The following is a 21932-nucleotide window of genomic DNA, read 5'->3' as shown; positions in this document are numbered from 1 at the left end:
GGAACGCTATTTATTTATTTATTTATTTATTTATGGCTGGGTTGGGTCTTCGTTTCTGTGCGAGGGCTTTCTCTAGTTGCCGCGAGTGGGGGGCCACTCTTCATCGCGGTGCGCGGGCCTCTCACCATCGCGGCCTCTCTTGTTGTGGAGCACAGGCTGCAGACGCGCAGGCTCAGTAGTTGTGGCTCACGGGCCTAATTGCTCCGCGGCATGTGGGATCTTCCCGGACCAGGGCTCGAACCCGTGTCCCCTGCATTGGCAGGCAGATTCTCAACCACTGCGCCACCAGGGAAGCCCCCCTCAGTTTTGTTTACTCTAGAAACATTATAATAATATAAGAGAAAGTTACACATAATCCCAACCTCCTGGCACAATAAATAATTGGATGTTTCCCTTATGCTCTTCTATTCATTGTCCGTACATGATCTGCTTTTAAAGGAGGATGCAATTCAGAGGATGTTAAACCCTTGCCTATAGGACACAGGACAGCTTGCCTTTCCACCTCCCCTGGTCCAGCTCAGTTCAACACACATGTTTTTTTTGTTTTTTCTCAATTGCTATTTATTTGCCTTGTCACTTCAGAGTGATGTATGGGCTTGTGTTGTTCCCAACATCACACATGAGCCCAGCTATTCATAGGAAAGGGGACTCTGCCTCCTTTGCTAGGGTAGCTGGAGCCATTATCCTCCCACTTAAGCTTTATTAGAGAGGTTTTTATTCATGGAATCTAGTAAATGTTTGCTTCCTCCACTGCTTATTCAAAGTCATTGACTATTGTAATTTTTTTGCATTAATCAGCATTATACCTACATGCATGCTGTATGAACAGTGGAAAGGAATGACGAGGCATGATGTTTACTCTGATGCTTTTGGTGGGAACGTTCATCTTATGAAGAAATGAACTGAAACCTGAAGCATTCTCCCAAGGAACACCTATTATGCATTCCACTGAATTTGCTTCTTAGTTTTCTTTTTTTTTTTTTTTAACTTTTTCAGTTATTTTTAAAGTTAATTAATTAATTTTAAAAAATGTATTAAAAAAAACATAATGGTACAAAAAGGTTGAAAGTAAAAGAATTGGAAGAGATGTACTGTGCAAATATGAACCAAAAAGAAATTATATAATAACAGATACAGTAGACTTGAAAGCAAAAGCGTTACTAGAAATAAACAAGGGCACTTCATATCAACAAGTACAATTTACCAGGAAGTTTTAAATTTGTATGCACTTAACTTCAAATTATATAGAGCAACAGAGCTACAGGGAAAAAATAGACAAATTCACTATCATAATAGGAGATTTAACATACTGCTGTCATTCACTGATAGAGGATACCTCTTTCAGAACCAGTAGACCCCCCCCCAAAAAAATTAGTAAGGATATAAAAAACTTAAATAACATGAGCAGCAGATTTGATTCAACAAGCAGATATATAGTCACTATGCCCCAAAACTTTAAATTACAAATTATTTTCAAGCACACTTGGAACGTTTTTAAAACTGACCATATTGTGCTATAAGGCAAATTTTAACAAATTTCAAAACACACATGTATTGAGCACCTGTTGTATGCCCTGAACTGGGGAGATAAATGGATAAGACATACTCCTGCTCTGAAGGAACCATTTAATGGGGGAGAGAGACCCTAAAAGAATCATGTCAATATCCCCATAGATCTCTCCCTGTCGATCTCCCCAGGAGGCTGCGGAGAGGTGGGGAGGGTATTTTTTTTTTTTTAACATCTTTATTGGAGTATAATTGCTTTACAATGGTGTGTTAGTTTCTGCTTTATAACAAAGTGAATCAGTTATACATATACATATGTTTCCATATCTCCTCCCTCTTGCATCTCCCTCCCTCCCACCCTCAGTTCACAGGTAAGAAAACCGAGTACCCTAAGGTCATTTACATTGTAATGGCAGAATCAGAACCTGAACTCCTAGACAAGATTCTCAGCCTGCGCTGCTCCAACCCTTTCCTCCTCCCATTCTTGGAACCCCACTGCCATGCGACTGCCTGAGTCCCAGCGAGGGGCCCACGCAGACTCTGCCCACCTCCTCCTGTCCCAGCATCTGCCACCCCAAGCGGCGTGGGCCCTCGCCACCTCCTTCCACACTCCCTTCCAGCTGCGTGTTTTGTGACCTCATTTTCCCTTTACGACTGCCCTTGGAGTTGATTTCTGCAGAACCAGAATGTGGCGGGGAGAGCAGCATACCCTATGCTGCCCTGACCTCCCCAGAAGTACCCCCCACCCTTTCCCCTGTCACACTGTCCATGGCCTCTTCTTGCATCTCCCTTCCAGGTGCACCTGAGGAGGGTCCAAAAGCTCAGAGGTCAGAAACAAATGATAGTTGCCAGGGACCCACCCATGGGAATTGCGGGAGGACTCTGCATCTGGACGGTGGATTTATTTTTCTTTTAATTCTTCTGAAGAGCAGCTTAAACACTCAAGTCCTTGGCTTTATTTACTCTTATCATTTCCTCTTATCCGGATTGCAGCATCTGCTAAGCCTGGTTCCCAGGCTCTCTGCTGTGGAACAGACTCTTGAGCTCACAGCCCTGATCCGGGCAGAGGTCCTTCAATGTTAATAAACAATAATGGGGGCTCCCCCGGTGGTCCAGTGGTTAAGAATCTGCCTTCCATTGCAGGGGACGTGGTTCAATCCCTGGTCGGGGAACTAAGATCCCACATGCCGCGGGGCAACTAAGAGAGCCCAGGTGCCGCAACTAGAGAGTCCATGCACTCTGTAGCCCGTGCACCACAACTACAGAGAAGCCCACGTCGCAATGACAGATACCGCATGCCGCAACTAAGACCTGACGCAGCCAAAACTAAATAAATATTTAAAACAAACAAACAAAAAATAATGGCCTTCCATTACCAAATGCTAAAGGTAGAAAGCATCTTTAAGCATTTTCTTGCTTAATCTTCCCAGAAACTCATGAGATTGGTCATATTGGTGTCTTCCCCAAAGTGAGGCTTGCAGAAGTGAAGCAGCTGGCCCCAGGGCCCAAGAAGAGATTTGTACCTGGGTGGGTCCATATTCCAGAGCCACCCTCCTAAGCCCTGCACCGTGCTTCCAAAGAAGGTGTGGGTAAGGAAGGTTCCATTGGTTTGTCATTGCAGAAGTCAGCAAGTGTTTAATCTTTGACATATAGTTTTAGGGAGATCCTGAAGGTTCCCAAGTGAAAAAGATTCTAAGTTCATTTAACTTTTGTGTTGAGAAGCCAGAGCTGGTGTGTTCAATTAAGAATATGCAGGTTAGGACTTCCCTGGTGGCGCAGTGGTTAAGAATCCGCCTGCCAATGCAGGGGACACAGGTTCGAGCCCTGGTCTGGGAAGATCCCACATGCCGCGGAGCAACTAAGCCTGTGCGCCACAAATACTGAGCCTGTGTGCCTAGAGTCCATGCTCGCAACAACAGAAGCACACTGCAGTGAAGAGTAGCCCCCACTCGCCGCAACTAGAGAAAAGCCCACGTGCAGCAACGAAGACCCAACGCAGCCAAAAATAAATAAATTAATTAATAAAAAAAAAAGTAGAATATGCAGGTTAGAGGAGGCACAAGCCACCTACATGGACTGCGGTCAGCAGGTACTTCCTCAGCGTCCGAGCTCCCACTTTGGGGAAGTGAAAACCCTGGGATTGTTTTGGTTGAAGGGACAATTTCAGTAAACCAACACAGAGGAAGTAAAAATAACAATTTGTTACTTATACATCCCAGAAACAGGGTGAGGGGCGGGGGGTTGGTGGCACAATGGGCCAGGGGAAGGGCAGCCCTCAGTCCCAGCTCATCAGTGGGCAGGACAGAGAGAGCAGGGTAGCAGGCACCTAGTGCTTACCAGGTGGTTGGGGCAGAGGTCACTAACTTTTTTTCTTTTTTTCTGAACACCACTTTTATTTAATATGCACCACATGCACATGATGCAGGCAGGGAGAGGTTATGAATCCATGCATTGAAGGTGAGACCAACTGGGACTACTGTCAAATGTGTGCTGAGTCAATTAGGATGTTGCTCAAAGTTCTTTATACTTAATGGTTTCCTCGAAAATAAGTGCAGAAGCAGAAATGTGTACACGCCCCAAAGCATCTTCTTCGTTTGGTTTCCTGTGCTTTCTTTGCATTCTGTTTTTCTTTTGCCTTTTCTACTAGTGGTATTAACTGCTGGTGTTCTGCTAAAGTCTTTAAGAATTCCATAATGAATGGCAGATAATTATGCTTCTGATATTTTCAGTCTTACATCTTTTTAATTTCTGTACTTCTTCAATAAGCATCTGATTTTTGGCAACCTCTGACTGAATAGCACTTAACATGTTATTACCCTGATCTGTATCCATGGGTTCCTCCTCAGCAAGTTGTCTTTGTAACTCTTCTATCTTCTGTTCATATATCATTTTTCTGTCAGACACAATGGCCATTAAGTTAAATTGAATTTCACCTTCACTGTACTTTTGTATCCTTTTTTCTATAACTGGCCTCACTGCGCTGATCCAGTCATCTTGATGACATGCACCTAAATCAGTGGGTCCTTCTCTTAATCCATCTAATTCATACAGTCTTCCATTACTAGGAACATAACTGACAAAGTGAAAAGCATCTTCTTTTGCTGATGTCTTTGCATCAAATTCAAACATCTGCTGTCTGGAGAAACTGTTGTGTACTTGTCGAATCACATCCGAATTACTCAGTGCCAGACCTTTCATAGCTGCATCAAAACTTTGTGAAAATTCTTTAAACCCTGATAATGTCTCTCCTAAATGGACATCTTGATGGGTACAGTTCAATAACACACTTACTATGGCTTGAGTAGCACAAGCATTATTAATTACCCGCTTGGCAAAAAATATCGTGTCAAGTCTGGAGTCCTGAACCACAGAGCCTGCTGGTTCTTCTCCTTGCTGCCACTTGAAAAGAAAAATCAGGGCTTCCCTGGTGGTGCAGTGGTTAAGAATCCGCCTGCCAATGCAGGGGACAGGGGTTCAAGCCCTGGTCTGGGAAGATCCCACGTGCCGCGGAGCAACTAAGCCCGGGCACCACAACTACTGAGCCTGCACTCTAGAGCCCGTGAGCCACAACTACTAAGCCCACATGCCACAACTACTGAGCCTGTGGGCCTGGAGCCCGTGCTCCACAACAAGAGAAGCCACCGCAATGAGAAGCCCGCGCACCGCAACGAAGAGTAGCCCCCGCTTGCCCCAACTAGAGAAGGCCTGTGCACAGCAACGAAGACCCAACGCAGCCAAAAATAAATAAAAATAAAATTAAAATTAAAAAAAAAGAAAAATCAACCCATGAACTGGCTTTAATGTTTCAAAATTCTCAGGCTCTAAACTCCCTATTTCTTCTACTTGGGCTCCTCGGCAACTGAATGCTTTAATGAGCTCAGTGAAGACCCAGGGTCACTTTCCACGCAGCGCCACTCTCTGGCATTGCCCATCGTGCCCTTTCCCCACCGCTCCATCCGCCGCCGGCCACTGGGATCGGCACACCCGCACTGGCTCGTCAACCCCACATCCCCCCGCCTACTCCGTCACTAATTTTTCAAGGGCTCAACTCTTAAGTGGTTATTTTAAAAGGTGCCCCCCAAAAAGCAAAGCAGGAACTTCGGGTGGGAATCCCAAACTCAGACCCTTATCTAAATGTCCAGACTCTGGGTGTGAGCAGATTTGTCATACGGTAGAGTGCCGAGGCAGCAACTCCAAGGAGTTGTTTTTCTCATCACAACTTTAAAAAGAGTGCCATGCCTTGCTTCGAGAACCAAACAAGTCCTCCTTGAATGTTGCCACGTCAGAAGGTCACGGATCTGCCAGCGAGTGGAGCAAAAGCTTGTGGTGAATCGTGTCAGGATTTCTCAGAATCATATTGTGCTGTGTTTCAGACACGTCTCGAGAAAGGAATGCAGCGAGTCACAGGGACATTGTGGTTGCTGGGCAGTGGAGCCTAATTTAGAGGGGACACCCCCCCAACACACATTTTTTTTTTTTTTCGGTTTTGAAATAGGCACAACCCTCTGGTCATTCTTTTTTTTTAAGGAATTCCTTTATTTTTTATTTATTTATTTATTTATTTTTGGCTGTGTTGGGTCTTCGTTTCTGTGCGAGGGCTTTCTCTAGTTGTGGCAAGTAGGGGTCCACTCTTCATCGCGGTGCGCGGGCCTCTCACTATGGTGGCCTCTCTTGTTGCAGAGCACAAGCTCCATATGCGCAGGCTCAGTAGTTGTGGCTCACGGGTCTAGTTGCTCCGTGGCATGTGGGATCTTCCCAGTCTCAGGGCTCGAACCAGTGTCCCCTGCGTTGGCAGGCAGATTCTCAACCACTGCGCCACCAGGGAAGCCCTGGTCATTCTTAATAGAGACCAGGATATTGAAGAATGTTTCTCCACTCTGGTAAAAACAATAGTGCCAACATGATAACATATGGCCATTCTCCTTCCACTTCAGTGTTGGAGTGGGGGGGGGGTGCAAAAGGGGTGGGTGGGGACTGTGGCAAACCGGTGAGCCCCCTCAGGTGGGCAGCTCCACCCAGAAACTGTGACTGGCGTCTTACAGGCACACTGGCTCAGCATTGTCAGGCCTCCCAATGTTTCCAAGAGAAGCTGGAAATGCAGATTTTTATGTGAAATCTCTCCAGTTTTCAATGCTCGCTCACTTTTCTTTCACATACCGTGAAGGCCAAATGCAACTTGCCTGTGGGTTATCAGTTTCAAGTACCTGGAATACTTGTTTGGAACTGACCAGTCTTCCTGGTCTCCCATCTCTGCTCTGCCCCTTATTAACTGTGTTATCAAGAGGATTGATCTCTCAGTTATTTAATACCTCAGTTTCCTTATCTGTCAAATGGAGATAGGAATTTTACCTATTTCTGAGCATTGCTGTGAGGATTAACGAGAAAGCCTGGGAAGCCTGTACCGGGTACCTAGCAAGTGCGTGGTAAACATTAACTCGTATCATTATTTGTGGTCTCCTTCCATAAGTGCAGGGTGACCGTATGTCCTAGTTTGCCTGGGACAGCCCTGGCTCAAGCTTGTTGTAGTGCTGTAATTATTAGTAACTCCCCTTATTCTCAACATGAGACAGTAAATGATATGGTCAACTTATATAAGCAGATACTGGGGTGATGCTGTTCGGGACTTGAATAAGGTTTAGTCCTAATGGAAAGGTCATGGTTCCAGTTGTTTGAATGTCCTTGGACAAGTCACTTAACCTTTCTGTGTTTCAGTTTCCAAATTCTAAAGGACTGACAAGATGAATTCTAAGACCCTCCAGTTCATATTCATTCTGTCATTCGACATTTACCGTGAGTCCAGACTATGGCAGGCAAACTCTGGGGACATGGAGAGGCCAAGGATAGAACCTGAGCCCTCAAGGGGCACTTAGCCAATGAGGAACTCATTGTGTTGTGTGAATGGGGGGGGAGGGATCCTACCCTTTTTTCTATATTATTTGAAAGACTGTTAGTTAGAAATTGTTGGGCTTCCCTGGTGGCGCAGTGGCTAAGAATCCGCCTACGAATGCAGGGGACACGGGTTCGAGCCCCGGTCCCACATGCCGCAGAGCAACTAAGCCCGTGCGCCACAACTACTGAGCCTGCGCTCTAGAGCCCGCGAGCCACAACTACTGAAGCCCGTGTACCTAGAGCCCATGCTCTGCAACAAGAGAAGCCACCGCAATGAGAAGCCCACATGCCGCAACTAGGGAAAGCCCGTGCGCAGCAACGAAGACCCAACGCATCCAAAAAAAAAAAAAAAAAGAAAAATTGTTCATAAAATAGTTCTTGCGAATCCAATGGTTTATATTTGAAACCTCAATTTCTCACAAACAAATCATTAGATTTTAGTTTAATTCTCCACACGTTTCTCTTTCTTTGTTTGAAAAAAACTTCACTGTGGAAAATACAGAAAGGCCTAAAGGAGATTTTTTCTTCCTTTCTGTTGACTCTGCAGTAAGCAGTAGGGGGGCGGTGGGGGCTTCTAGTATTTTAGCTTTAAGTTACTGCCCCCCGCTCACTTCTGCAGCCACTTTGGCAAAGCTAAATTTTTTTTTGGTTTGGCCAGCTGAACCAACCCTCCCCGCCCCCCCCCCCCCGCAGTGAAAGCGAGGAGGCCTAACCACTGGACCGCCAGGGAATTCCCCAAACTAAATTGTTTAAAAGTTGCTCTCTCTCAGTTTGTCCCGGTGTCTCCTTTATTATAAATCCTCTCACTCATTCATTTACTCATCCTAAATCAGAGGTATGGAGCATCTAATCGAGCGCTGGGGCTGGGGCTCTCCTATCCGTGCTTTTATGAAATAATCTGCTGACGACTCCCACGGGTAAGTGAAACAAGTGTGGCTCTGCGGAGGCCGGCGCGGCTGCGTTAACGAGCCGGCGGGCACTGCTGTCCCGGCTGCGATCGCTGGGCGCGGGCGGCGGGCGCGTGATTTCTGCGCCGGGACGGCTACGCCCCCACCCACGCGCGCTCCCTTCCAGAGGCGAATGCGGAGCTGGGCCCGGCCCCAGCCGCGGGTCCTGGATCCTGCCCTTCGCTGGCTGGTCAGTGAGGTTGGATTGTCCTGGCCCAGAAGGCCACTTCCTGCCACGACCAGAGCCGGCCGTTGTTGTGAAAGTTGCCCCCCGGGGAAGGAAGTGGCTTTGGGCTGTTTATTTTGGCTGCGGGCTAGCAGACGGCGCCGGAGGCCGCCGAGCCGGGGTTCGCAGAGCTGGGCTGGGGAGGCTGGCGGACCTCGTGGCCGCGGCGGGGCTGGGGGAGGGGCCTGCGCCCAGACGCCCCGGGCCGCGCCGCGCCGCGGAGATGGGGGCGCATCGCGGAAGGAGGGCGCACGGCCTAGGTGGGGGGGGGGCGCACTGGGGAGGAGTGCGGGCGCAGCGGCCGCGAAGGCCCGGAACTCCGAGGACGGGCGGGGCCCAGCACCTCGGGTCCTGGAGGCGGGCGTGAGGGAGGATGAGGTCAAGGTGAGCCCGCCCCTGGGATGCTCCGGTAGAGGAAGAGACGTGGGGACCAGGCAGGGGAGCGAGGCTGCGGGAGCTGCCCGTGAGCGGAGGGGTGCCGGGTCCCCCCAGAGGTTAGAGGCGAAATGGGGCTCGGCACTCCCCGCCCTTCCTAGCCTTCGTACAAGATGGGGCCTGGGAAAGGACAGGCCGAAAATATCGTGATGCTTTAGTCTGAGAAGACAAAAGACAGCAGGGCATGAGATCAAACACTCTTAAATCGCCACGGGGGGAAGGTCAGGGCGGGTGAGGATTTGCGTCTCCGAGAGCCCCAGCGGCCAGCTCCCCTCAGCCGGCACCACCTGGGGGACCCAGGCAGAGCCGTGGGAGGGTGAAAGCTGCCTTTCCGAATTTACCCGAATTCCCATCCCCCCTTCACACCATCCTCTTGCCTGTATTAGGTGACGAGCCCATCTCTTAACCCATTCTCTGCCAGAGTTTGCTTTAACATCTTAATAGAACACAGCATATCACATCGTGCAACAGACATTTTAAGGGGGGAGAAGAGCGTCTCTAGAAACATAGAGGAGGTTTACCGCTGCTGGAGAGACTGAGAGAGACACGGCACACAAGCGTGCGTGTGGCAGCCGCGGAGCCTCCGTGGGGCTGTGTGTGTTCGGTTTTGTCTCATGCTCTGTAAGCGATGGGGGCCCAGCAGTTTGGCCTGGCTGGAGTGGAAGGGCTGCTGGGGACGAGGCCGGAGAGTGTAAAAAGCCTGGAGGGTGGACGGTAGAGGCGGAAGCCCACGCTAGCCCAGGATTTTGGTGGGGCTGCTGCACAGTTGGGCAGGGTATTGGGCCTCAAAGGCATGTGACTCCCCTGCCCTCCATGGAAGGAATGCCCTGCCGCCCCCCAGGTCCAGTGTGCGTGCAGGGACATGGACACAGCCTCTAGTAGAGGGCGGCGCAGGGTGGGATGCCCGGTCCCCAGGGTTGGCCCCTCCGCAGGGCGGAGCTGGCAGCTTCTGCTGACTCGGACATTTCCAGGCCTGGCCTCAGGGCCAAGTGGCTCATTGAAAACAGCTGCTCCTTTTGGCTGGCAGCCCTGCGGGCGGCCCATGGCTCTCCCTGGGATGACCCCTGGCCTCTGTGTGGCCTGGGGAGGGGTGCTGAAGGGGGAGACGGCCGGGGAGGGGGGCGGGTGGGGAGGGGAGAGGCTCAGCGGCTGGAGGCCACCCTGCCCCGCCCTCTGGGACCAAATATGGTCAGCTTCCCCGGGCTCGCCAGCTGGTCCCTGGTCCCCAGCTCTCTAGGAGCTGAGCCAGGCTGTTCGCTGGGTCCCCAGTCTTTGATTCTGCCATTCCCCGAACTTGGAACACCCTTCACGTCCTTGTCTCTGCTTGCGCCTTTCAGGGTTTTGTTTGACATGCCCCTCGTTCAGTATATTTGTGGAGGGTCTGCTGTGTGCCAGGCACTGTGGTAGAGTGAACTTCCCCTCCGCTTCCTTCAGTGTGATGTCTTCAGCTTGTGATGGGGAACAGCCGTCTCATCGGAGGTCAGACCTCTGGCTGCCTCTGCTGCTGGGCTGAGTCCGGGAAGCTGCAGGGACAGCTGAGAGGTTTGCTGCCGGGAAACAGACAGTTGTGAGCCTCTGCACTCAGCCTCAGGACCAGCACATTGTGTGTACCTTACAGCAGACGGGAAAGGAAAGGAGGCCACAGTGACCCTCAACCCGGAGGGAGGAGGTGGGGTTACTCAGTGTAGGGCAGACAGCTTTAAAACCCAGTTACCTCTGAGCACAGGAATAAATTTCCAGGGTGATGCCCTGGATGTCTGAGAAGCAAGGAAGTATGGACTCCACACCAGAAAGATTCCTTCAGTTACCTGGGAAATCCATTTCTATCCATTTACCCCCAACCATGTGGTATAAAGTAGATCTGACTGTTTTGCACACTTGTTGATCTGTTGCTTGTAACGTTTTCATAGAGTGCTTTGTGAGTTCTGCATCTCCAGCTTCACTGTAAACATCTTGAGGGCAGAAGCCATATCCTTAATTTCCCCGTAGTATCTAGTTCAGTGTTTCATAAATGCTTGTCATTGTCATGAGTGAGAAAGTCTCTGGGGGAGCAGCCGGAGACGTGATCAAGAGGATGCGGTGGGTCCAGCCTCCAAGCACCTCCTCTGACGTGGCCCAGATGCAGCCACCGGCCCAAGAAGCCCATCATTGGTCTGACGGTCAGAGGGGACCCTGGAACAATGCCTCCAGGGGAGTAAGGAGCATGGACCAGTGTTCCAGACTGGTCCATGGACCTAGGGTTGTGTGTTTGTCAGGATTCTTTGGTTACAAGGACAAAAGCGCGATGAAAACCAGCTCAGAAAAAAAAAAAAAAAAAAAAGGGGGATGTGGCTGCAAATGATCCTGAGTGATGCACAGTGCGGAGGAAGAGCCGCAGGAACCCAGGGGCTGGGGCTGGACGTTCTGCACCACAAGGACTCACTTCCTCTCCTTCCATCTCTCAGCTCTGCGTCTCTTTCCATATTATCTTCTTGCTTGCTTACAGCAGAAAGATCTTTTCCTCATGGTAGGAAACGTGGCCGTTGGCCGCCCCAGTTTAGCCACGTGAACAGAGAGAGGAGACGTCAGGGTTCCAGGAGAGACTCTGATCAGCCCTGTTTAAGTGCCAATCACTGTAGCCAGGGGGATGGTTTGAGTTAAGTGCCAGTCATTGTAGCCAGGGGGATGGTTTGAGTTAAGTGCCAATCACTGTAGCCAGGGGGATGGTTTGAGTTAAGTGCCAATCACTGTAGCCAGGGGGATGGTTTGAGTTAAGTGCCAATCACTGTAGCCAGGGGGATGGTTTGAGTTAAGTGCCAATCACTGTAGCCAGGGGGATGGGCATGATTATTGGCCAGTAGTGAACCTCGTGCCCACTCACATAGCTAGAGATGCAGGAAAATACTTTATAAATAATAAGGGGAAGAGGGTGGGAAGTTTGCTAGGTAGACAAAAACAAAGACCAGAGACTATGGGCAGCTCCACGAGGTCAGGGATTCCGTTATCGTCTCCGTATGTTCCATGCAGAGCCCGGCTCCCACCAGCCCGTATGGTGACAGGGGCTGGGTTGTATCTGGGTGGCTCATCCTTACACCCTCTGTGCCTGGCACCCTGCCTGGCACCTATGAGAATCTCAGGGAATATTTGTTGAACAAATGAATGAATGACGTGCAGTTGCTGTTCGATGCACAGTTCCCTGCCTGGCCTCGTTCATTCATTCACTCCCTGAACAAGTGCATCGTGGCCCACAACCGGGTGTCTGGTGTTGTGGTGTTGGTGTGGTTGCCATCCAAATACAAGGGGTCATCTCTGTCCTTGCTGAGGACCCTACCAAGGTCCTAGTGAGGGCCACTCCCACTCCCTGCACTGCCACCTGAGGCTCCCCAAGTGAGTGGAGCGAGGCTAGGGGGCTGGGTGGGGCTGGAGGGGACCTTCTTGGGAGGTGGGGGGCACAGGCCTCCGCGCTTTGAGCTCCCTCTGCCGCTTCCTGTGTGCCCACCGAGACCGCAGATGCAAAGAACACAGAGGCAGTTCTCAAAATGCCTGGTTCCCTTCCCTCTCGCCTGAGCGCTTTTTTTTCATCTCTGCTTCCATTGGCCCCTGGAGAAACAGCTTCCTTCCTCCCGCCCCTCAACTCTGAGTGGAAAATGCTCTCCCTAGAGCCCCCCAGCCCCCTGCTTAGCAAAGCCCCTGGGTTCCACCGCTGAGAATTGCCCTCAGCCTCCCCGCTGCTCCCAGATTCCTTATCCTTTTCTCATTTGCTGCCGCCGCCGAGGCAGTTCTGTGACCCGCATTCCTCACCTTTTGCCTCCTCCGGGTCCTCAGTGACTTCAGACTCTGAAGACTCAGCTCTCTCCGCCACCCCCAGACACCTGGACTTGAAGGGCTCATTTGCCCTCATGTCCTGCTGTGTCCAAGCCCACTGTTCTCTAACTAGGATGGTGCTGTGTGTTCCCTCGTGTTCCCTGCGTTGCCTGGGACATACCGTGAACATAGCAGGCGCTCCAGGTAGATATGTGGGTTTGAACCCAGAACCTAGGACAGCAGAGTGAGGAGGGGACTTGCAGCTGTGATCCATGTGACAGAGGAGGAAACGGAGGCCTTGAAAGGTACTGCGATTGGGCATCCTGCTGTCTTCCCCTCTGGGCCTCAGTTTCCTCATCTGCCGCGTGGTGAGAAGGTGGTGTCTCCCGACCACATGGGCCTCTTTCAGACCCTTCATTTGCCATTTGTTACGACCGCACAGCTTGGCTAGAATTGATGTAGACCATGCGTGGGTTTTCTGGTCAAGGAGGAAGGGGAGATGCTGTCCCCCTGGGCTGCTGTGGGCGCCTGTGACGTTTTGAGCTGCACGTCTAGCCCCATCTCCAAGAGCACCTATAAAAGCAAGCACTACTTTCTCCCTTTTCCGGTCCCACGCCCTTTCCCTACCCCCTGCCAAGGGCCACTTTCTGTTATTACTGACTGTCCTGGCTGGAGTGGAGTTTCTGAGAATCAAATGCCCAGTCCAATCAAATGCTCAGACAGGCCTGGATCAAGTCCTGGGCCAGTTTATGGTTCCTGGAGGGGGGCCGGAAGGGAAGGTTGGGGTGAGGGCAGGGGGGGAGGATTAGCTGTGGCAGTCACCCTCGTTGGTCCTTTAGGAAGTCACCTGTGTCTTGCCCAGAGAGGACCCCCATCCTGGTGTTGTCAAAAGAATAGAGTGACCAGTGTCCCTCCCCACTGGCCTTCCCACTGTGGAGTTTCAAACATGCAGCGATAGGAGATGTGGGCGCTTTGTTTTAGGAAAATGAATTTGGCAGCCGGGAGAAGGAGTAGAAAGTTAGACGGGTTGGTTGTGATTGTTATTTAGGCATGAAATTCATTCATTCATTCGTTATTTTATTAAGTATTACTGTGTGTCGGGCAGAGTTATAGGTACCGGGGAATATAGTGTGAAGATAAAGTCCTTGGAAGCTTCTGAACAAGAGGGGAGACAGAAAATAAAACCAGGTCAGATCATGAGCTCTGGTTCTGGAAATGGCAGGTTAGCTTGTATTAGTCTAATTCTCTGGCCAAGAGTCCTTATCGACTAAGGACAAAATATAAAATACAGTGTTTTGAGGGCAATCAAAACCAGACATGCTGGGGAGGAAACAGTCCTTGAAAGAGAAGAGGCAGATGAGTGAGTGATTCACTTCAGCAGCTTTTCCTCCTGAGAGCACTGCCCAGTCTGCGGAGCTCAAACATCTTTACTGGTCAGAGTGTGGGGCTACCAGAAAAGCTAAAAATCAAGAGGGAAAATCCTGGAAAGGCAGGAGATGTCCTCCTACAAATTCTCCTCAAACCCTTGGCAGCTGGTAAACTGTGCGTGGGCAGAGTGAAGCTTTACGGAACCCAGCGAGAAACAGCAGCTGGGAGGAAGAGATTGCAGTTGCTGCCTGGTGCTGAGGAAACAAGAGTTTGGAATTCAAGTTCCACCAAGTTAGAGGAGCTTAGTAATTGCCTAAGGTTTTCTTTTAAAACTCTAGAAGGCCTCATCTATGATTAAACCCAAGGCTAAGGGCCACACCTTAAGACTAAACAGAAAAACCCAAACAACCCCAGCCTAGCAAAACTTAAAACCAAGCCTCTACGGGATCAAGATGATCCACCAGTAATTTAACTGCCTGCCATAACAAAACTCAACATTCTTTTTAGGAAGATAAAAAATCCAGACTCCCTGTAACATGTCATCTACAAGTCCAATATGCAAAAAAAAAAAAAAAAAATCCAGACTCCTTGTAACATTATCCACTATGTCCAGTATGTAATAAAAATTACTAGACATGCAGGCAGCAGGAAAAAGTGACCCATAATCAACAGAAAAAATAGTCAGTAGGCCCAGACTCACAGATAACCCAGATGTTGGAAAAAAAATACCAGATAACAATAAATGCTGTGAAGAGAATTATGCTAGGGGATAACTGTGGTTACCACTTTAGATTGGGAGATCAGGGAGGGCCTCTCTAAAGATGTGACTGTTTTTGAAATGTGAAATGCCAGGCAGAGGGAGCAGTGCAAAGGCCCTGAGGCAGGAAAGAGGCCTGTTCAAGAAGGGGCAAGGAGGTCCTTGACTTGACCAAGGGAGAGAAGTATGATCTGAGATCAGACTGGTAAGCAGGACCAGATCATGTAGGGTCTTGTGGCTCATAGTAAGTAGTTTGAATTTTATTTGCAGAATGATGAATTGCCTTTGAAGGCAGGAGAGAGACTAATCTGACTTATATTGCTTTTTCTTTTACTATGAGAGAGGCTGTCATTTCAAATATTTAAGAGCCAATTGCATTTCATTTTTTTTTTTTAGCTGTGTGTACATATCTTTTATTCATTTTCTACTATCTTGGTGCCATTATACTCATAATTTATTGTATTTTTTATAAAAGCTCTTTTCATTTTAGGCAATGAACTATTTGCCTCTAGTTAGTTACACATATTTTTGTCACTTGAAATTTGATTTTTTATGGCATTTTTCATACCATGAAAAAATTACTGTTATTGAAGTTATCGCTGTTTTCCTCATGACCTTCAACACTCCAATATTATTTAAAAAAAATTTTTTTACAACTTATTTACATCTTTAAAAGATCATGCTGTCTGGCCATGAAGAATGACTTATAGAGGAATGCGAAGGCCAGCATGGTGGAACAGAAAGGTCTGGGGTTTGGACTCAGAAGACTGGGGCCAAATTTCAGCCTTGTGACTCTGGTCAAATTGTTCTACTACCCTTAGTCAAATACTTTGCCTATAATATGGAATCATCATCATCATCATCAACATTTATGGTGCTCTTACTGTGTGCTAGACCCCGTTCCAAACACTTTACATGTCTTATCTCATTTAACCTTTACAGTAGTCTCACGATGAGGAAACCAAGCAGTGTGCCCAACTCACACATTAAGTGGCAGAGCAGGGATTTGAACCCTGGCAGTCAGACTCATGCTTTCAAGGCATGAAAATAACCCTGAAGAGCCAGTGGATGCAGACGTGCTTTGGACACTGAGATGTGCTGCATGTGTGTGTCGTGTACTAAGTGGCAGCTAAGGAACAAGAAGGAGGTGGTGAAATGTGGGTGTCACAGAGACCTGGGTTTGCTTACTGGCTGTTTGGTACCATGAGTGGGTCACTTCACAGCTCAAACTCATGTCAGTTTCGTCCTTTCTCTCTCCCTTTCTCTCTCTCTCTCAAACACTTTAAGATATAATAACAGCTTTGAGATGCAATTCACATATTGTAAAGCTCACCCATTTAAAATGTGCCTTTAATTGGGTTTTAGTATGTTCACAGAATTGTGCAACTATCATGACAATCTAATTTTAGCACATTTTCATCACCCCCCAAAGAAACCCTGTACCTTTCCCCAGTCACTCCCCATTCCCATCACCCCAACCCAGCCCCAGGCAACCATTGATCTACCTCCTATAAATTTAAATCTTGATTTCTTCATCTGTAAAATAGGTGTGCAGGGGGCAGGTTGGATTTCAATGTCTTTCATAGAGTGTCTGCTCAGTGAGGTGATGGTTGAGAAGATGCAGGATTGGGGAAGCCAGAGAGCTAAGCTCTGTCTAAAATCTAAGGAGTGAGATGCTTATGGGACATGAATGGTTGGGTTTTGCTGGGGGCGGGCGTGGTGAGTGGTTTGGGAAGAGTCTAAATAGAGGAAAAGATGGAGCCACTGAATCTGAGGAGCAGGAGGGAAGAGTGAGACAAAACGACTCCAGGCTGGAGAACTTTGGCGGAAAAACAACGCCATGTAACAGAGGTTGGGATAAAGGTTGCAGCGTGGTGCGTGATGTGAACACCTTCACCGTCCTCATAAGATCTTCAGAAAAGTAAACAGTGCCCAACTTGCCATATGGAGTTGGGTTTGCTTTGGGGTGGGTGGGACGGAAGGCTGAGTCCTGCCTTCAGGTGGCATGGGGCTAGAACAGAGGCTGGTCGCGCAGGCTCTGCCTTGACTGGGCACAGGGGGACAGCAGTGCCTCTTGCCAACCCCCAAAGGGCCAGCAGTGAAGACTGAGTGATTTATCATATGAGAGAAGCCTCACAACCCAGCACCGGGATCACGGTCAGTGTCTGCAGGCGGCCTGGCGGTCAAGGGCGGCCAGGAGTCCCCTGTGATGGCCTCGTGTCCTGCCTTCCCTTCCAGAACCCAACGTCTTCCTCATCTTCAGCCATGGACTGCAGGGCTGCCTGGAGACCCAAGGTGGGCAAGTCCGAGTCTCCCCAGCCTGCAATGCCAGCCTTCCTGCCCAGCGCTGGAAGTGGGTCTCCCGAAACCGGCTCTTCAACCTGGGCACCATGCAGTGCCTGGGCACAGGCTGGCCGGGCACCAACACCACCGCCTCCCTGGGCATGTACGAGTGTGACCGGGAGGCACTGAACCTTCGCTGGCACTGTCGCACACTGGGTGACCAGCTGTCCCTGCTCCTGGGGGGCCGTTCCAGCAACACGTCCAAGGCTGGCAGCCCTGAGCGCGGCGACCAGACCCGCAGTGGCCAGTGGCGCATCTATGGCAGCGATGAAGATCTGTGTGCTCGGCCCTACTATGGTGAGAGGCTGCTGGCAGGGCAGGCCTGGGGCTCCTCGTGTCCGGGGCCTAGAGCCACAAGGGCAGATGCTGGGGTGACAAAACCTTGGCCTCCGCAGACCTCTGGCAGTCACCTCTTTCATTGCAATGGGAAGCATTTTGGAATAATTGAGAAAAAGAACTTCAAAGCATATAATTTGCTTTTTAAAAAATTACAAAGTTAATACACTCTTGTAAAGACCTCGGACAGTACAACAGTGTATAACGTAAAATCAAATGAGAAATCTCTTCCCCCAGGCCCACTCTTCAGAGGAGACCCCAGGGTAATCCTCCACAGGTGTCTTGATCCCCGTTTTGCAGGGGTGAACAGGAACCAGAGTCACCCAGTGAGGGGGGCCTTTCCTGGTGGGCAGCTCCATCCTAAGGGTCCTTTTCTGGGAGTTCCAAGATAGAATTTGGCGTGAGGGGCAGCTGGATTTTGGACAGGCATTAAGGGGCACTGCGGGGCCCCCTTCCCAGCCCTGTGGGATGAGCGGTAGGACCTCTCCCAGGCTCCTGGGCTGACCTGACGGCAGAGGGAGCGTTAAAGCCACTGTCTGGTGCCACTGCCCCTCCCCCTCTCTGCTGACCCCTGCCCACCCCGGCTCCCAGGGTTAGAGGGGGTTTCGTCTGAGGGATAGGCAGCCTCTGGGGTCCAGATGCCAAGGTCTCGGCTCCCCTCTCCTGCAGAGGTCTACACCATCCAGGGCAACTCCCACGGGAAGCCGTGCACCATCCCCTTCAAGTATGACAACCAGTGGTTCCACGGCTGCACCAGCACAGGCCGCGAGGACGGGCACCTGTGGTGTGCCACCACCCAGGACTACGGCAAGGACGAGCGCTGGGGCTTCTGCCCCATCAAGAGTGAGAGCGGAGCGGGCGGGGCTGGCGGGAGGCTGGCCCTGGGGGGCGTGTGCGGGTGGCGGAACTTGCGGGTTAGAGTGGGAAGCGGCCTCTCCTCGTAGCACGGGGCAGCCTGAGTGGGGTCTCTGCGCTCCTTGAGGGGCCCCCTGTGGGCCCTGCAGGAGAGGGCTGGGGAGCGACCCATGTTCGGCTGTCGTGGTGGCAGGTAACGACTGTGAGACCTTCTGGGACAAGGACCAGCTGACGGACAGCTGCTATCAGTTTAACTTCCAGTCTACGCTCTCCTGGAGGGAGGCCTGGGCCAGCTGTGAGCAGCAGGGGGCGGATCTGCTGAGCATCACGGAGATCCATGAGCAGACCTACATCAATGGTGAGGCTGGGGGCAGGGCAGCGTGGCAGGCACCTGAGACCTGTCCGCACCTTTGGAGGGCCCTGAGCCCTTTCTGCTGGTCGGGGTAAGGATGCTGTCGGTGGGGCGGAGGGTGGAGGGCCAGGGATGGGGCGACCTCCTCCTCACTGTCGCCATCTTGCTGTCAGGGCTCCTCACTGGCTATAGCTCCACGCTGTGGATTGGCCTTAACGACCTGGACACCAGCGGAGGCTGGCAGTGGTCGGACAACTCGCCTCTCAAGTACCTCAACTGGGAGAGTGGTGAGGCGCGGGGTTCGGGGCGCAGGGCGGCCAGGGGACCACCCCACAGGCACTTGGTCTCCTGTTTACTCCTGCGCTGGTACCCTACTCCAGGCGAGCAGTGAGGGTGGGGGCAGATTTCCACTCCCTTCTGGACTGGGCGCCACTGGTCCATGGCGTGTGTCGTCTGAATTAGGAACCGATGCCCTCTCCTCGGGGTACAGGGCCTGGGAGGGGGACTGGACCTTATTCTCCACGCACCCCTTCAGCCGCGGGCACCGGGGCACTGAGCGCACCAGCAGCCTGGCCAGGGCGGGCGGCCGGGCGGGCGGGGCTGGAACGGGTTGCGGCGCAGAGGGGCCAGGACCACGTGGGCCCAGGTGAGGCAGCAGGAGGGCCGAAGCGGGGCGCTGGGCATCTGAGCTGGCTGAGGTCTCCCGAGGGAGCACGAGGTTCGGGGTAGGGCTCCCGGGCCAGGGGGTGAGTTTCTCTCTCCTGGGGCGCTGGCGCCCTGCCCTCCCCACAGATCAGCCGGACAACCCGAGCGAGGAGAATTGCGGAGTGATCCGCACGGAGTCGTCGGGCGGCTGGCAGAACCGCGACTGCAGCATCGCGCTGCCCTACGTCTGCAAGAAGAAGCCCAACGCCACGGCCGCCGAGCCCCCGCCTCCCGGTGAGCCGGGCAGCCGCGGGGCGTGTGGGTGGGGCTCGTCAGGGCCGCAGCCGCCGGCGGCCCAGCCTCCCAGCACAGGGGGCTCTGATCCTCCCTATTCTTTAATGGTTCAGCTGAAGTCTGAACAAACTGAAATGTGCCATTAATAAGTTCCGGGAACGTTCGTTGAAAACAGTGTTCAGTGCCTCCTGACTCACCATGTCCTCGTGGTGGTCACAGTCTGCTGGAGGTGACAGACACCTCAACATTCAGTTGGAATATCCTGAGTTACGTGCTATTATAAAACACATGTATAATACATATCAGAGGGGCCAAAGAAGAAATTGATTAAGCTCCAGAGATTTAAGGAGGGTTTCCTGGAAGTGACACTGGATTTGGGCCTTTCAAGTTGAGTGTAAGTTTAAAAAGGCATAAAAAGGTGTGAGGGAAGGGCATTCCTGGCAGAGGGGACTACAAGTGCAAAGGCACGGAGGCCTGGAAGTTCACAGCAGCTTTAAGGACGGTGAGTATTGCTCCCTAACTAAGGGTTAGAGTATAGGCGCTAACTACTTAAAGTGTGGTCCGCCGTCCAGCAGCACAGCGTCACCTTCCCAGGTGATGTTACAAATGCGCGTTATAAATGTAGAATCTCAGGTGCCCCCCCCCCCAATTAATTGAATTAGAACCTGCACTTCCCAAGATCCTTAGGCGATTCATGTGCAGGTACAGTTTGAAAAGTACTGGATTAGAGGGCATGGGAACAAGAACAGTTCACAAAGGCAGGTTGCAGCCAGTTCCTGAAGGATCGCAGCTTCTGGGTGAAATCTGGGTGGGGCTGGGTAGGCTGTGGGAGCCTTTGTAGACTTTTAAGGAAGGGAGTGTCTTGCTCACATTTGTGATTCACCAAGGTAGCTCTAGAGGCCGGCACTGCTTTGGGGTGTGGCCTTGGGCCGGCAGCTTAGTCTCAGAGGTGCAAATTGAGGATACACTCAAACCCATTGCAGGGTTGCTATAAGGCTGGAGACCTGGCCTGGCTTAAAGGAGCGTCTCCTTAGGTTGGAGGGGCTACTGCAGGAGTCCAGTAGCCATGGGGTGAAGACGGGATTTGTACAAGCAAAATACAGCAAAACCAGAAAAAAATCCACAAAACAGAAAGTAAGAGCTTACAGAGCAACACTTTTGCTTCTGACCATTGAAGTGTTGCCAAAGGTTGGTTCAGGGCCACTGGCCACCACTGTCTCTCGTCACCCCCTTGGGGGTCAGGAGCAAAGGTTTAAAACATGGGCACCCACATCTAGGGCACCTCACCTCCAGCTCGGGGGGAGCCTGGGGCAGGCACCAGTTCCAGGGCTTCCCTTTCTGAAAGGAGGGCCACAGGGCCGGTGCGGCAGGCCTCTCTGTGGCCCCCGTCGGGACTGGCCCCTCACCAAGTCCTCTGTCCCCTGGATCTGCCCAGTGTGGTTGTTGTGGGGAGGTCTCCTCTGGGGCCTCACGGACCTGCAGGTATGTCTCTAGCCTTGGATTTCCTCTTTCATCCTGGCCCACATCTCTCTGCACGAGGTGTATTTTCTAAGCAGTTTCTTGGGTGGTTCTGCCTTCCGGGACTCATCACTCAAAGCGTGTCATTTTAGAGGCAGGCGCCATCATGCCCCCAAAGCGTCCTCATTTCCTAAACTCCCTTCTTCCTACAGCCCTTGGGTCTGCACACCCACTAAACTCTTCTGTCCAAATAGGCAGCCTTGGGTCTTAGCTCAGCGGCTGACAAGAGATGATCGATAGGTCTTGAGCCAAGGAGGCAGCCTGCTCAGGCTCTCAGCCCTTCCCCACTCTGCCAGGTCTCCAAGAGACAGTATGGTTGGACCCTGGAGCATCTCCCAGGATGGAGTGGATCCCAGTGGGGCGATGCTTCAAGTGGGTGCATGCTTTCTTGCCCAGCCAGCGGAATCCTGTCCAGGCCTGATGTTGTGGGTGGTTTGGTAAAGTCTTGTTTTCTCTTGCCAAGACCCAAGTGAGAGCTTGTTTGCATCAGGTGCTCGCGGACCCTGATCCCTAGAGGGTGAACTTGAAATGCATGGAAATGGGAGTGAGGAAGGGCCTAAGACCGGTTCGTTTCTCAGCCCTAGGGTTCAGGGAGAGGAGCTGGGGGTGGGGGAAGGAGCAAGAGTAAAAATCCCAGCCAGGGGATGCCTGCCAGGCAGCGGTGACTTCACGAGCTGC

General features: G+C 51.3%; 1 protein-coding gene and 1 pseudogene across 4 annotated transcripts in view; one reads left to right on the top strand and one right to left on the bottom strand.

Moving 5' to 3' along the window:
• Window positions 1-21932, top strand: part of MRC2 (mannose receptor C-type 2) — a 55077-nt gene that overhangs the window by 15671 nt on the left and 17474 nt on the right. For all 3 annotated transcript variants that reach the window (XM_082443079.1, XM_082443078.1, XM_082443077.1), the window contains exons 2-6: window positions 17150-17551; window positions 18260-18433; window positions 18639-18803; window positions 18971-19084; window positions 19590-19736. In XM_082443079.1, coding sequence (XP_082299205.1) covers window positions 17150-17551; window positions 18260-18433; window positions 18639-18803; window positions 18971-19084; window positions 19590-19736 — 1002 coding nt within the window. The remainder of the gene's footprint in view (window positions 1-17149; window positions 17552-18259; window positions 18434-18638; window positions 18804-18970; window positions 19085-19589; window positions 19737-21932) is intronic.
• Window positions 4063-4828, bottom strand: LOC309650990 (ubiquitin carboxyl-terminal hydrolase isozyme L5 pseudogene; annotated as a pseudogene). The gene has a single exon. The product of its transcript is annotated as a ubiquitin carboxyl-terminal hydrolase isozyme L5 pseudogene (transcript).

The sequence above is a fragment of the Balaenoptera physalus genome (genome assembly GCF_965194825.1).
Source record: "Balaenoptera physalus genome assembly, chromosome: 20".
In the NCBI taxonomy this organism is placed as follows: Eukaryota; Metazoa; Chordata; class Mammalia; order Artiodactyla; family Balaenopteridae; genus Balaenoptera; species Balaenoptera physalus.
Note: the sequence above shows the minus strand (reverse complement) of the source record. Positions and strands in the feature narration are given on the sequence as shown.